General features: G+C 37.4%; 1 protein-coding gene across 8 annotated transcripts in view; it reads left to right on the plus strand.

Moving 5' to 3' along the window:
* DOCK10 (dedicator of cytokinesis 10) overlaps positions 1–15,697 on the plus strand; it is a 208,063-nt gene that overhangs the window by 67,671 nt on the left and 124,695 nt on the right. For 2 of the 8 annotated variants that reach the window (XM_084891378.1, XM_084891379.1), the window contains exon 1: positions 5,515–5,715. The exons of the other annotated variants lie outside the window; for them this stretch is intronic. In XM_084891378.1, coding sequence (XP_084747504.1) covers positions 5,611–5,715 — 105 coding nt within the window. In that variant the 5' untranslated portion in view covers positions 5,515–5,610. Of the gene's footprint in view, positions 1–5,514; positions 5,716–15,697 lie in introns of those variants that run through there. 8 annotated transcript variants of the gene reach the window in all.

Here is a 15,697-nt window from a genome sequence, read left to right on the forward strand (position 1 = left end):
CATCTAATAGATGGCTGAAGAGGCTTCCAACATAGATATGCCTGAATCCAAGACTGCAAAGTTCTTAGTTTTCACCTTGCTTATCTCTCACACTGAATCTTTTTGGACATCCTTGGGTCCTACTTGAATCTCAGCCCAGATGCCATGCACCACCTTCCTTGAATTCCCCTCCCCAGTGCATCTGGACGCTGCACTGCCCTGGTAGATTTCCCCTTTATCTCTAGGCCTCTCAGTTTCATAAACCGCCTTCCATCTGTCATATGTAAAAGAATTTCAAGACTGTATTCAAGGAGACTTGACTTGGGGTGATGAATACACAATACAATATCCAGATGATGTATTATAGAATTGTCAACCTGAAACTTATGTAATGTTATTAACCAATGTCACTCCAATAAATTCAATTACAAGGTAAAAAGTAAAAGAAAGAAAGAAAAAAAACCTGTATTCTCAATTCCATACTACTCTGTTCTCCGTAAGTTTTATTATTTTTGGACTTTAAATTTTAACTGTTTTGATGGTTTTCAGCCTCATATCTATAGACCTGACTCTTTCCTGAGCTCGAGGCACACATATAACAATGGTGCTAGACATGCCCATTTGTCTTCTTCTTGGTCTGATGCCCAATAAGTCTCTAAGTCAGCATTAGCAGGAAAACAAGTCCTTTCTTCTGACCTTCCTGTGTTCCTCAGTCATATTATCTGCTTTCTTGATGGCCAAACTCCTAAACCTGCTGACATCTGTGAACCTCTCTTCTGGTTAAGGGCATGAGCTGTGAACCTGGACTGCCCGGTTTAGATTCCAGATGTGCTTATTATTTGATCTGGAACTTTGGGCCAGTTGCATCCCTTCTCAGGACTCAAGTAACGTCCTCTATAAAACTGGGCTGCTGATCACAATAATAATACCTACCTCACAGGATTGTTGCATGGCTGAAATAAGGTACTGTAAACCTTAGACCAGCACCCATCAACTAGTATCCGCTTAGTAAATTTCAGTTATTCTTTTCCATTTAGTTGCCAAGTCTTTATGGGTAATCTCCCTGAAATCTGTTTTTGTTGCCAAGTTTTCTGCCCTCCACCACTCTATGCTCACACCTGGATTAATGCAAATTGTCTATGGATCACATTCTTCCAAATCCAGCCTGCATATAGCTACCAAATGCATCTCCCAAAGGCACTAATTTAATTGTAATTTTAAAAAATCCTCCAGGGGTCTCCCATGGCTTTCAGGATACAGTGGAAACATTCATTATCTCAGCATTCAGTCCTCCATGAACTGGCCCTGACTTCTCTTTTCTAATAGTTTCTACCTCTTCTCTCTTATTCAACCCTTGGCTTTAGACAGGCTGAACTTCCAATTTTTTCTTAAACATCCTGTTTTGGCGTGCCTCTTAGCTTTTGTAACAACTAATAGTTATGCTTACTATGTACCATGCAATGTGATGAAATTTTTAAAAGGGCCATCTCATTTATTTTCAAACTTTCTGAGTTGGCTACCATGCTATCCCTATTTTACAGAAGAGGGAACTTACTCTTAGAGACAGTGAGTGATTGGCTGAAAGACACACAGTCAGGAAGTGGTGGACCTAGGATTTGGCCCAAGATGACTGCAAATCCTACAATTTTAATGTTTATATCTTATGCCTTTTCTGCACTACATTCCCCTTCCCTAGAGTATCTTTTACCCTTTTTTCATCTACTTCACTCTCATCTAATAATTAGGTTCTACCTTTACTATAAAGCTTTCCCAGACGAGTTCAAATTCTAGAACTCCTCTTCGGGTTCAAGATTCTTAGGGCTAGAAAGGATGTTATGTACTTCTTATGAAGCCCAGCAATGCCTTGAATATAGTACTTCATCAATTCTGACTATTTGTTGGTATCAGATTTCTTTTCTAATGAACTTCCCAGTGATTGCTTGTGGTTGAGCCACAAGGAATTTCTCTTTATTTTCCATTCTTGCCCAATGTTCTAGTTAGGTTTTTTTGATTGCCAACATATTTCTGAACTTGAAAGGGAATTTGTTGGAATGGTGTGGGGTATAATAGAATGCTGGATAAATAGGCTTGGTCTGAAATCAAGGAAGGCAAAGCTCAATAGAGTTCTCCAACAGTGCCATCCAGGGAACACCACTTCATGTTGCTGGATCTTCCTTTCCTTTGCATTTATGGCTATCTGACAACCCCATATGTTGCCTCACAATGCCTCCCTTTACCAGTATTTAAGGGGCTGCAATAAAAGTTAATCCAGGAGAGAAATGAGTCATTTTCATATTGCAGAAGTCACAGAGTGGGAGGGGCTGCAGATAAAGAAACGTGGCGCCTAAAGAGGAATAGAGGAGAGACTAGATGCAAATAATAGAAAGAGAGGAAGTCATTTTAAGAGTTGCTCAAGATTTTTAATATAATATTCATTCTAAAACTTCTGAATCTTCTAAAACTCTGAGTTATGAATTTACAGTACCTTGGGCATGAGGGTCCTCAGATGAACTTCGACATTTGTGACATACACTTGCATGTACACTTTCTGATATTTACAATTTTCTGGTGAATCCATAGTTTTTATTAGATTCTCAAATGGATCCACAGTCCAAAAGGGATTGTAAAATACTATTTGCAGCTACTGTCTAACACCAGGACATTAGGTAACTCAGAGTTTATAATCCTATATAATAAAAGCCTAATATACTAAATTTCCCATCAACTGGTTGGCCGTTCAACCAATCAAAACATAATATGTTAATGATATGCTAAGAGAGCTCAACTGCTCACTATGATGTGCACTCACCCCCAGGGGGCAGACAGTCTACCATTTGACCAGTCGCTATGATGTGCACTGACCACCAGGAATCAGATGCTCCGATCAGTAGGTTAGCTTGCTGCTGAGGTCTGGTAGATTCAAACTGAGTGAGATGGGCTGTTAGATGGGCAAGACACACCCCAGGGCCCTCCCACAATCCCTTCCCAGCTGGCCAACCTCCCCCATTCCTCCCTGGCCTGATTGTGTACTGGTGGGGTCTTTCAGCCTGGCCTGTGCCTCTCACAATCTGGGACCTTTTGGGGAATGTCAGAGAGCTGGTTTCAGTCCAATCCCCCAGCCAGGCCAAGGGACTCCACTGGTACACACATATAATGAAAAACAAGTAAATCTGAAAACTCAGTATATACTCTAATATACCTGCTCATGGAACAAATGTGAAAGTTATTTAGAGGGTGAGATCTTTTTAGGGTAAAGACATACAGTGGAATTCCCAAATATTGAATGACCCTGGATCAAAGGGCTTTTGCTCTGTGGAATTCCTGGTTGCTTCCTTGAGCCAGTTAAGATTAATGATATAGTTTGCCCCTCCAGGTGCTGTTTTTATAGCATCTTGCTATTTTTCTCGTGGCTTTTGAAAGAGGCCTCCTCAATCTCTTATCCCATTTTCTCTATGGCCAAAAAAAGCAAGGGAGGATTGTCAGAAGTATTTAGAGGAGGAGCTACAGTTTTAAAATGATGGTCAGGGAGGCTTTCTGAAGAAGAAACATCTGAGTAAAGACCTGAAAGAAATTAGCAACAGGCCCAGGATCTCTGGGACCATTCATTTCTGCTTTGCAAGTTGGAATCATGTATGGCAGCCTCCCTGCACCTCCACTGTTCAACATGCTGAGCATTAGGAAGAAAAGCAGGCCCTGTAACAAAAGCCTCTGCACCAACCACAACGTGCTTACTCATTGATCCCTCCTCCTGTTGGCTGCCCATTTCCCCCTGTAGCCTGAATCCTCCTTCCAGGCAGGACATGAGCGAAATTTGTGGGCTAGTTAACAGCCTTGTTATTTTTCTTTCTTAAAGTTCAAAACCCCCAGAACATTGAGAACCTCTTACACAGAAATTGTTCTCCTGGTTAAGCTTCTTGCTTCTATTCACATTGCACATCATACAGTGCTCTATACAAAGGTGCCCTCCACTGACCCTCCCTGATTTAATAGAGAGCACACTTCATAGGATTCTTTCCTCAAGACTCACCTCCTAGAAGAGTTGGTGGGGGTTTCTTCTACCAAGGTAGTCATGGGGATCAGTCCTCAGTGGAAATATTCCTTAAACTATCTTTATAGCCCACATTGTGCTTCATGGACAAGAAAAGGTTTCTTCAACACTGACATCAAGCTGGTGAGCTCCAATAAACAGAATCTTGAGAAACTGGATAGCTGTCTCATATAATGGGATTTTAGAACCAACCTTTTAAAGTTTAGTCAATTATTTCCTAGTCCTGTGGTCTCCAAATATTTATCTCATCCACCTCATAGGAAAATATTGACTATACTCCCATATTCTATGTTTATTTATAAATTATATAGTTCTTATCATAACTAATCTTTCAAAACACAATATGCATATGGACAAGATTCATTGTTAAGCACAATCAATGTAAACTCCCATTTCTTTTTTCTTTTTATATATATATATATATATATATATATATTTTATTGATTTTTTAACCGAGAGGAAGGGAGAGAGATAGAGAGTTAGAAACATCGATGAGAGAGAAACATCAATCAGCTGCCTCCTGCACCACCACCACCACCCCCCCACTCCCCCCCGGGGATGTGCTCACAACCAAGGTACTTGCCCTTGACCGGAATCGAACCTGGGACCTTTCAGTCCGCAGGCTAACGCTCTATCCACTGAGCCAAACTGGTTTTGGCCCCATTTATTTTTTCATTAAACTTAATTATATACTGTTCTAATCACTGAAAGATACAGTGAATGAGGCAGACTCTACTCTCATGGAGCATAAAGTCTAATAGAAGACATATCATAATTTGAATAATAAGTAAAACATACAGCAGTGTGTCATGCTGCTAAGTGCTATGAAGAAAAATAAAACAGGAAGGAGTATTTTGGTGGGTTTGAGGGAAGAGTTGCACTTTTACACAACCCCAGAGAAAATGAGCAAAACTCTAAAGATTAGGGAATTAACTATTTGAACCCTTGTGACCATTTGGCATAGAAAATCAAGGCATCTGAGTTAATTTTCTTTATTTAGATAAACAATATAAATTCAGTTCTAATATTTTCTTCTTGTTCCCTAATTGTCTTGGGCAAATCTCTAGGAAAACCACTAATTTAACTACATTTTCATGAGCAACTGCCTTAAACAGATGTCTCAGATCTCAGGTGTATTATTATAGTTTACCTTTGGATCTAGCCAGACTGATATAGTTTGGATGGCCATTTAAGTGGCAGACATAGACCCTTACAGTAAATTAGCTCTTTGATTCAATCTTGATTTTGGTTCCATGGGTGGATTTACAGCATCTGGTTTATTTCACTATGAGTGGTTCTCTTAGATGTCCAAAGTCCCCTTGTGTTGTTGTCTTGCTCTAAAGCAGGTGACTAAGAAGACTTGCACAGAAACCTAGCTGAACAGCTGGGAGTTAGTTACTTACAGGAAGCGGTAACTTGTCGGTTTTCTTTTCCTTTTGGGTGAGTTATGTTAATGTAGCATGAGCATTTCCCTTTTTATCAGAGAAGAAAAAATCCTTAGGCCTGGTGAGACTTCAGAAGAAAGAGGTTTGACAAAAATTAACATTTTTAAAATATTTTGCGAATCAAATGACAGCAATACAATGAGCTTCCGAGGAAAGGTTTTCAAACGGGAACCCAGTGAATTTTGGAAGAAGAGACGGACAGTGAGAAGAGTAAATCAAGAAGAAATCCACAGGCTTGGTTCTGTAGGTATCCAAATGTCGCTGTTTGCTTTAAGTTTTATGTCAATACTTAAAAAAAAAAAAATAAGTTAGCTCTGGGGTGGTATTCTAATATAAACTGTGGGCAAAGTCTTAGACACAATCAAATTTTCAGTTTGGCTCATAAATATCTTCTTATTCTCATTACTTTAAAACATATTGATAGACAATTTAAGTATCTAAGATATTACTAGACTATTTGGAATATTGGAATTTCTACTATTAATATTTTAAAACATATTGTAGAGATTTAAATAGTTAAAATATTACTAGAAAATTGTCTCTTTAAAAAGCCTACAAGTGCCTTGATGAAGAACCCAGTTGATCACTTGTATATAGTTGTGTTTTTACAAAATACTACTCTGTATTTTATCACATTATTATTTGTTTTAGAATTCTTAGAACAATGCAAAAGGTGAAAGAAAATGTAAATAAGTATTCGATTACATAAGTCAGGGAAGAAAGGAGAAATTAAGGTTAAAAAGATGTGGTTTGCTTACTGTTAACATGTTTCTGCCTTTTTATTGTCTACAAACAAAATGAGGGCTCTGGAAAAATTTATTTATTGTAGAATTTTATTGTCTACAAACAAAATGAGGGCTCTGTAAAATTTATTTATTGTAGAATTCAAGATGCCTATCTGTTAGAACAATTGGCAGCGGAGTAGTGGAGGCCTGCAGTGAGTCACATGTAACGTGAAGGGCTCACGGTATATGAAAAATGGCTGCAACAACATGATTGGGAGTTCTTCCTACAGAAATGTTCATTCTACGGGGTGTTCAAATCTTGCTTGCTTTCTTCAGGGTTGGGGTTCTTCACCTGAGCACTGCTGTTATTTGGGGTCTAAGATTTCTTTGTTGTGCCAGGCTCTCTGCATTGTAGATATTTAGTAACATCCCTGGCCTCCCTGCACTAGATCTAGTGGCAAACTCTCCCCAGTTGTGACAAAAAGGTCTCTAATATTTCCAGATGTCCCCTGGAATGGGGAGAGTGATGTCCCCAGTTGAGAACCACTAGGGGTAAATATACTATTTGTTCATATAAGCATCTGGAAACAGAGAAGCCTTTTTAAAAAATTGTGTAAATGATTATATAATGATGTTTTGTGAATAGTCATTTAATGAATATGAATAATCAAACTAATGAATAGTCATCCCCTGTTGGGCTGAAATCAGGAACCAGAATACTGTATCTTAAGTAACAGTGGTTCTCTGTATGCTTACCGTCTATATCGTGGCAATGTGAAGTAGATGGAATTTACCAGACATGTGGCTTAAAGGTTGGGTCTGTGTTGTTGGTTAGTTGGTTCCTTGGTAATTTCCTCAGTACTAAATGTCTTGCATTGGGAAACACAGGCAAGTGAGCCCCTAGACCTTTATCCCCCGGGATACACCTGGGTCTTTCCAGGCAGCATTTCACAACTGGAATATTCAGGGTCCTGAACCTAACCTCTTGGTCTCCATTGACCCAAAATGAGTGTCCAGTTGTGTCTTCTCTCCTGGCTCCATAAGAGCTTCATCAGTTGTTTACCACCAGCTTGTTAAAAAGGATAAGTATTTGAAAAACTTATTTGGTTTGAGAACATTTAACCTTTAAACCAGTCCAGAAAAGAGCACCATAATTTCCTCACTGCCTTTCAGTGGAATTTAGAAGTTCCGTGCGTTATGTCACCGTGAGATTTACTTCTTCTTGTGTTCACTGAAGAACAACACACAAGAGAGGAACAGGCCTATCTCATACAGACCATACATACAGTTTGGCAACTGGACAGTCCCTTGTGTCTCCACGTATAATGAAGCTAATCACTCTATGAATTATCTTAATTGAATTTGAAGGTATTACTACTAAGCACTATGGGAAAAGCAGCCAGTAAGGGCTGTGTTTTCCCACAGCATTCAGTAGGAATGCATTCACATTTAATTAAGATCATTCATACAGTGATTAGCTTTCTTCTGTGGAAGGCACTAAGGACTTTCCTACTGCTGTTGCCTGCTTGGAGTCTTTGTAAGAGGCTTATCTCCTTTCACAGGTTGTCTCTTCTGTAGAATAAGGGATTGCTCAATCCATCCATAGTATTATCCTGAGATGTGGGTTTCACTTCCGGGGGGGAAAAAAAAAAACTAATCCAAGAAAGTGAACCATATAATTGGAGCCCTAAGGGGTTATTATATCTCACATTCTGGCCTAAAATCTAGATGGCCTTTTGCAGATTGCTTAATGTTACTCTGAGCCTCAGTTTCCTCTTTCATAGTAGTACCTGCCCTATTTTAAGATTACTTACTGGAATTCAAGTTGGTTTTGTGCATTCTGAACATGATTTGAACTCTATCAAAGTTATAAGTGTTATGTAGTATTAATAAAGCCAAGTAGAATATTTAAGTTTCCAAGACAAGGGAAGTGGGATATAATTATAGAGAGATTGCCTTTCCAGTGACTGCAACAAATGAAGCCATTAAGAGGTGATACCTTCTCCTATGAACCTTTTTCAATGTCAGGGCTACTGAGTAGACACAATTCTGAATTGCATCAAGCTGAGTGCTCAAGGTCCCAGGCTGCTCTGTGTTGATGTGATTTGCCTTAGAAAGACCGTGTGTTTTTTTTCCGCCCCCACTTAAGCCCAGCTGAACTAAAACCCACTCCAAGCTCTTTTGGAATTTCTACAACACAACCATCTAAACTTTCTAAAGGTTAAACCAACATCCTTTGCCTGGCTTCAAAGATGACTTGATAGGTGATAATGAAAAAGCAAGTCACATGCCAAAACCGGTTTGGCTCAGTGGTAGAGCGTTGGTCTGCAGACTGAAAGGTCCCAGGTTTGATTCCAGTCAAGGGCATGTACATTGGTTGCAGGCACATCCCCTGTAGGGGATGTGCAAGAGGCAGCTGGTTGATGTTTCTCTCTCATTGACATTTCTAGCTCTCTATCTCTCTCCCTTCCTCTCTGTAAAAAAATCAATAAAATATTTGGGGGGGGGAAAAAAAAGAGAAAAAGAAAAAGAAAGTCACATGAGCAAATGACCAACAAAGGAAGATGAGGCTTAAAGTTTGTTTAGAGAGTAACATAATAAATTCTTTTGAATTTTTGGATATACTCCTACATTGTAGTGAAAAAAAGAAATAATGATTCTTGGAGATGATTATTATAGATTATCTGTTTTTATAATGATCATATGAATTTTGAACTCTACAGATGATTTCTTGCAAAAAGGCAAATTTAGAAATGTTTACTTTCTTAGTAATCTAGAATGTTTAACTAGATGTTTGTGACTTCCTGAAAGTATACAATTCAAACTTGATACTCTCTTGACCTAGATTGACAATTTTGTCTATTTCGTTTTCTGCAAATGCTTTAGAAGCTATTTAACTATATTGTAAATTTTAAATTTTAATTGGTTTGGAAGTTTCCCTTATGAATCCAAATTTCATGTGTATTGTCTAAGAAATGTCTTTGGTACTTTAATTCATTTATCACAGAGTACATTTGCATTATAAGAAAAGTTCAAAGAAAAATGAAACATATTAGATCAAATAGAACTACTCTTAAATTTTGAAATGCATGAGGTATTCTGTAGTTAGAAGGTTTTTTTTTTTAATCCAAATCATTCAGAATGATCTTTAGTACATAGGAAGTCAATAAGAATGATAGTTTCCTTCCTACATTACAAGTCTTAATTTGGAAAGATTAAGTACACGATTAAGTTGAATTATTTTATCAATCATCTGTACAATCAGAAAAATAAATGTTTGATATTTTTAAGTTTTTTTCTGGCTTATAGGTCTTAAATCTGCAGGTCTTGAAAATTTTGGCATATGCATAAAAATTCTTGCTCCCTTCTTTAGTAATAGCATATTAGCACTTCAATAGAAAATTAAAAACTATAGATAGATGATCTGATCTGAATGTCTTTACCATACATCTCATATACATCATTTTATAATATGTATCTTTCAAATCTATTTTTTAAATATATTTTTATTTATTTCAGAGAAGAAGGGGGAGGGAGAGAGAAATAGAAAATGAATGATAAGAGAGAATTGTTGATTGGCTGCCTCCTGCACACCCCACACTGGGGATCAAGCCCTCAACCTGGGCATGTGCCCTCACCAGAAATCGAATACATGGCCTCCGGTTCATGGGTGGAACCTCAACCACTGAGCTATGCTGGCCCAGCTCAAATCTATTTTTAATCCTTTATTCTTCCTTGTTAAGGTGAACAGCCTCCCTCCCTGGTCATCTTACTTTACTGTTACTGTTTGTTTTATACAAACATTCTCAATTGCTTATTTAAGCTATTTTATAACGTGCCAGTGGAAGCACAGGATGGGGTCATAGGATGGCTGCTGCAGGAAACAATGAAATGAGCCTGAATGAGGTTTGAAACGGTGGAAATCAGGGATGAAAGCTACAAATGAACAGGTTGTAAAATACAAAGAAGCAGGAGTAATGGCAGGGGTCAAAATCAATCTGAACCACGGAAATGGAGAAGTGTAAGCTGAAACTTTGCCTGGCCTAAGAGTTGAGGCCCCACCAGAGGACTCAGGGTAAGGCCTGAGCAAGAGGGAGGAGCCAGCTCAGGTGCCACGTAGCTGCAGAGAAAGGATGCTTTCCAAATGGACTCAGGAAGGACGCCTGCAACTTAACCAAGAATGAATTCACTTTCCTCAAGAGTGACTGCTCAGAGTTTATGCCAGTGACAGCTTTTATCACAGTCTTCATACAAATTAATCTAAAATTCCCAGCAATTCGCTCCAAGGCATTAATTTCCCTGGTGTCAGGCAGACTTGTATTTGGGTTGTGATGTATTTTTAATGACATCTATTATCTTTCAAGTGTTTCTAGAAAACTAAATGAGACATACAATTTAATTTGATTTGGATATTCTTGGATATTTTCTACTTCTTTATAAGTTCTGGTATTAGATGAAAAAGTAGCCATTTTTACTTAGTTTTTATTATAATTTGTTATAATATAACACATAGATATTTGTGTGCTCTTAAAAGCTATACATGGTCAAATTTCCTTAAAAAAAAAAAAAAGATTCCAAAGGTCTGAATTCAACTTAGAAGTATATCTTTTATTATAGATACTATAAGTTTGTTGGTCACCTTGATTTTTTTAAATGAAATAGACTATTCTTATTTTTCTATCTACCATGTTTATGTTGAGTATGATGATTAATCATTTTTATATATTTGCAAAAGGCTTTATAATTTACCAAGTTTAACTGGGTTTATTTTACTGAAATGGACTAAGAAATCAACTACTTGATTTCTTCTGAGATCTATGTCCTTTTCTGTTACCAAGGGAACCATTTCCAAATTCGGCTTACTCTGAGCTGTCCCAGCTGTCCACTGATTTAGCTAGTGTTTTTCCATTCTCACGAAACTCAGTTGGTCAAAACAGAGAGAAGGTTACAGGGTCAACATAAGATGGCTTATTTTTTACTTAATCGTTTCCTTTTTGGTAAGAAAAGCTAGTCTTGTTTTCTGAAGCGCCAACATTTGAGAAGTTGTCCAGTGGAACTCCCTTTGATGAAAGGCTGAATTGAATCTGTCACAGGACCACGAGCTGACAGCTATGACTGTGAATCCAGCTGCATGGTCTCTCTCCAATTTTCTCATTTCTTTTAAACACAGATAGTGTGGAAGTTGATTCTGTTTCAACTGCATTAAGGCCAAAGGGGCCTGGATTGAATTAAAGTCTAAAAAATCCATGTGTCATTTAGATCTTTTATTTCCTCTAAGAAAATTAACCAGCTATCTTGATAATGCAGAAATTAGTTACCAGCTGTGTTATTTCCAATATGTTTTGGAGATCTCAAGATTGGAATTCTTTTTAGGGTCTCTCTAAAGATCCCCCTGGATCCTTAGTCTTAGCTATATGCTTGTCTGTGTGCCAAGATGTCAAGAGGATATTTAAAGAATTAACATTGGTCCTATGGTAATTGTTTTGATTGGTTTGTTTTTCTGAGTCATTAGCCAGGATGCAAAGTTTTGTAAGATGAAGAAAGCATTTCAAGATACAGGATTAATTGTGTTATGAATATTCAAGTTAGAATAAAATTTCAGATATCCAAAAATGGCAAGAGTGATTAAGGAAGTCCAAATTGGCATCACAGAATACATTGCATGTTGCAGAAAAATATAAACTCCTCAAAAATAGGGGGGGGGGGGGAGGGATCTCTTTTCATAATAAATATTTCTTGAAAAGATCAGGTTTTCTGAAAAGGAGAGCAACTAGTTCAGATTAACAAATTAAAAAGACCTTAATGATGAGAAACCAAAACCTTGCTCCCTAATTACATTTAAAATTTAGAACATAAACATATGGGCCCCAAACACAAGAGATTTGCTATATAGATTATTCTTCATTCCTTACCACATCAAACCATTTCCCTGGTGAGTCCTTAATGATCCTGTTAACTAACCTGACCTAACAAGCTTGACCTGCATGTGTGTAGTTAAGAGCTACAGAAACAGATTTTAAGTATCTACAACTTGACTGTTATCTAGATACTTATATTTGCACAGCTAATAAATTTAATATTAAACCAGTGCTAAATTTAATCTTTTTTTGAATCTAGAGGTGTAAATACATAAAAATATTTCTTAGGCTTTTTCTCAAGGAGAAAAACGGTAGAATTTCAAAGTCACTTTCATTCTTCTTTCTATTTGTGGGGGACAGAGAAGCCCCAACCTGATTCAGGAGATCCATGGAGAAGCCACTGACCTTTAATCTTTTACTAGAGGCCCAGTTCATGGATTTGTGCACAATGAAAGGAAATTAATTCAAAGAAATATTTTAGAGGCTCAGGAGGGATCATGGGATGGCTGTAGAGCATGTTCATCCCATCTCACCCAGCCGTCTCACCCCGTCCCAATTGCTAGAGCCCAGTAGCAAGCTAACCTACTGGCTGGAGCATCTGCCCCCTGGTGGTAAGTGCATGTCATAGCAACTGGTCAAATGATCAGACAGCATGTTAGGCTTTTATTATATAGGATTTTAAAATTTCAGTGCTTTTCCTCTTGCTATTATTCTCTTGCCTCAACAGAATCATTAGTTATTAAAATTTGTTTCTTTCTTTGTTTAAATTAAATTTAGATGAAAACTATATAGGCATGGAGCACAATTCTTGGTACATGAAGAAATTAGTGTAATTAGTTCAATTGGCTGGTTAATTTGACTTGGTTTTGGTGTATGTTTTGGGGTAAAACTTATGAGGTGCTTTCAATTATTTTCCAATAAAGGCAAATCTATATTTGTCTGGAATGTGTTTGGTGGTTCAAATACTCCATTTCCTTGATCCTTATAATAGCACTGCCATAAGCAGCAAATTGCCCTTTTTAAAAAATATATATTTTATTGATTTTTTACAGAGAGGAAGAGATAGGGATAGAGAGTTAGAAACATTGATGAGAGAGAATCATCGATCAGCTGCCTCTTGCACACCCCCACATGCCCTTGACCAGAATCGAACCCAGGACCCTTCAGTCCGTAATCCGATGCTCTATCCACCGAGCCAAACCGGTTTCGGCAGTAAATTGCCCCTTGACTCACTGGACTCAACCTCACTAAGTCCAATTTGAATAACTTGTCCAAATTATGCAGCTGGTAGGTAAAAAAGATCCTAACTCCCAAATATAGATTCTGACTTGGAATCCTTTGTCACAGTGACTGGTACACAGAGGTGTTTAAGTGATTTACCAGATTTTTATGGTGCCATACAGAACTAAAATGATTTAGTAAATACATTGCTAATTGTTCTTCCCTTTTTTGCTGACATTAGTTTCTAGTACACATACATAATCTGTAATTTTTCCCTCAGTCTTCTTCCCCTGGTGTTTATGTATCATTTTTTTTTAATTACTTGAAGATATTAATGGTTGAACTTGCATATGAAGTCCCCACTGGGATTTTCTAGGTTCCTTCTCTGGTGGATTTTCAAAGGGTAAACAGTTTTACAATTCAATGATTTCCCAGTGTTTCCAGGGAGGCATGATAACTTGAAAAACAAAGTTCATTTTTTTACCATGATAAAAACAATCCATGTTCATTATAGAAAATGTGAACATTCAAAATAGCAAAGTCCTAAATGTCATCATCCCATCCAAATATAATAACTGATAATATTTGGATCTATGTCTCCATTATTTTTTCTTTATGTTTGTAAAATCTTACACAGTTATTCTGGTTTGCAATATTTAGTTCCACTTTTATTCAACAATAATACATAAGCAATTTTGCTTGTTATTACAAACTTCAAAAACTTAGTTTTAATTATCATGTATATTTCTTAGCAAGGATGTACCATAATTTTCTAATCATTCCTTATCCTTTATAATTTATTGTTTCCCATTTTTAGCTGACCTTGTCCTTCATTTCTTACTACCCCTTATAGATCTATGTATTCCCGATCCAAACTCTAATGTCACAATATGTGTGAATCTAAAAAACAGTGTCAAGATGAACTTGACCTTTATTCCTTCTGAGGTAGTGCCCTTTTATCTTTTCTTTTGTAGCAATGCTTGGTATCTTGATCTAGGACCCCAACCTCCTCACGTTTTCCCACAAGAGCCACTCATACAAAATGTTGTGGATTAATGAACTGTAACGAAGGATGAAGCATTACAAGGAGGAACCATTGCATATACTACAATTTTTTATTGCTTTATTCCAACCCTACCCTATTTTCAATGCCTTCCCTGACCCCATTATAGCACTAACTTTCTCTCTCTAGTTCACACAGTTCTTTGAAAAATATAAACCACACGTTTTTGAGCAGCAGTTATGGTGCCTTCTCTTTTTGGATATAGTATCTACCAGCCAGCCTGCCTTTCTTATCTATCTTGGGTTAAAGTGAATATATTTCCCCATCTTGTTACAAAGATAATGTTGCAAAGACAATTTTGTATAAATTTTGGATTATATATGTGATTTAAAAAAAAAAAAATTGAGTCCCAGAAAAGGAATTCCTGCATGAAATTATATAAACTTATTAACTCAACAAGTATTTATTGAGCACCTAATCTCTGCTCTTTGTATACATTAAATTTACAATGAAAGTGATTTAAGCCCATAGTTAGTGCAAATTTAAAACTTAGCACTTATGTGATGAGCACTGTGGATGTGGTACAGTTCTAAGACATACAAATATTACCCCATAACATTCATTGCAGAGTGCATGCTACACTCTCAGTTGCATCTCAACACAGAAAACCTATAATCACACTCTCCCTTTCATTTTGGACTTTCCTACAGCAGAGCTTCATAGTCCAGCTAATTTTTTACTTATATCATATTTCTATTCTGGAGACAGGTCTAGGTTGATGATTTAGTCTTTTAATTGCTTAGTGTTACACACTTCAAATGCTTAGTCCTCGGCGTCATTTCTTCACCCATTTAATATTTAATTACAATTATGAAAACAATTCAGATCTTTGTAATGGGCATTATGTTCTTGCAATTGGAATCTTTAGCTAAGGCATAGACCAGCGACTACTCCAAACCAATTAAAGGGATCTTGGCAGTACTGGCTGTTACAAAGATGGCAGGTTGACCAACACTAGGACTTAGACATTGTGTTGGTAATCCATGAGAAGTGAGGAATAAGTAGAAGGGAAGGGAGCATTTGTTTTGGTGACAGGATCCCATTCTTCTGCTGTGAAGTTGAGTTGGAGCAGAGCTGTGGATTTGGGCAAATGGAGCAAACAAATCCCTTAATACTGCATAGGAAGAATAGTGCCTGTTACCCCTGTGATGCAACAGCAGCTCTGCTGCATAGTAACAGGTACTGGAGGGTGCCTTTTCCCAGGCCTGGAGTGGTTTTTGAATACCTAATGAAATTCATTACTGATTTGAGAGGAAGAGAGTGAGTGTAAAAAGCACTATAAAAACTCAATCCAATCCAGGGCAGTCTTGGCACATGCCTCCACCCAGTTGGAGTATTTCCAGAAGAGACACATTAAA

Source organism: Pipistrellus hanaki (genome assembly GCF_964339955.1).
Source record: "Pipistrellus hanaki genome assembly, chromosome: 8".
Classification (NCBI taxonomy): Eukaryota; Metazoa; Chordata; class Mammalia; order Chiroptera; family Vespertilionidae; genus Pipistrellus; species Pipistrellus hanaki.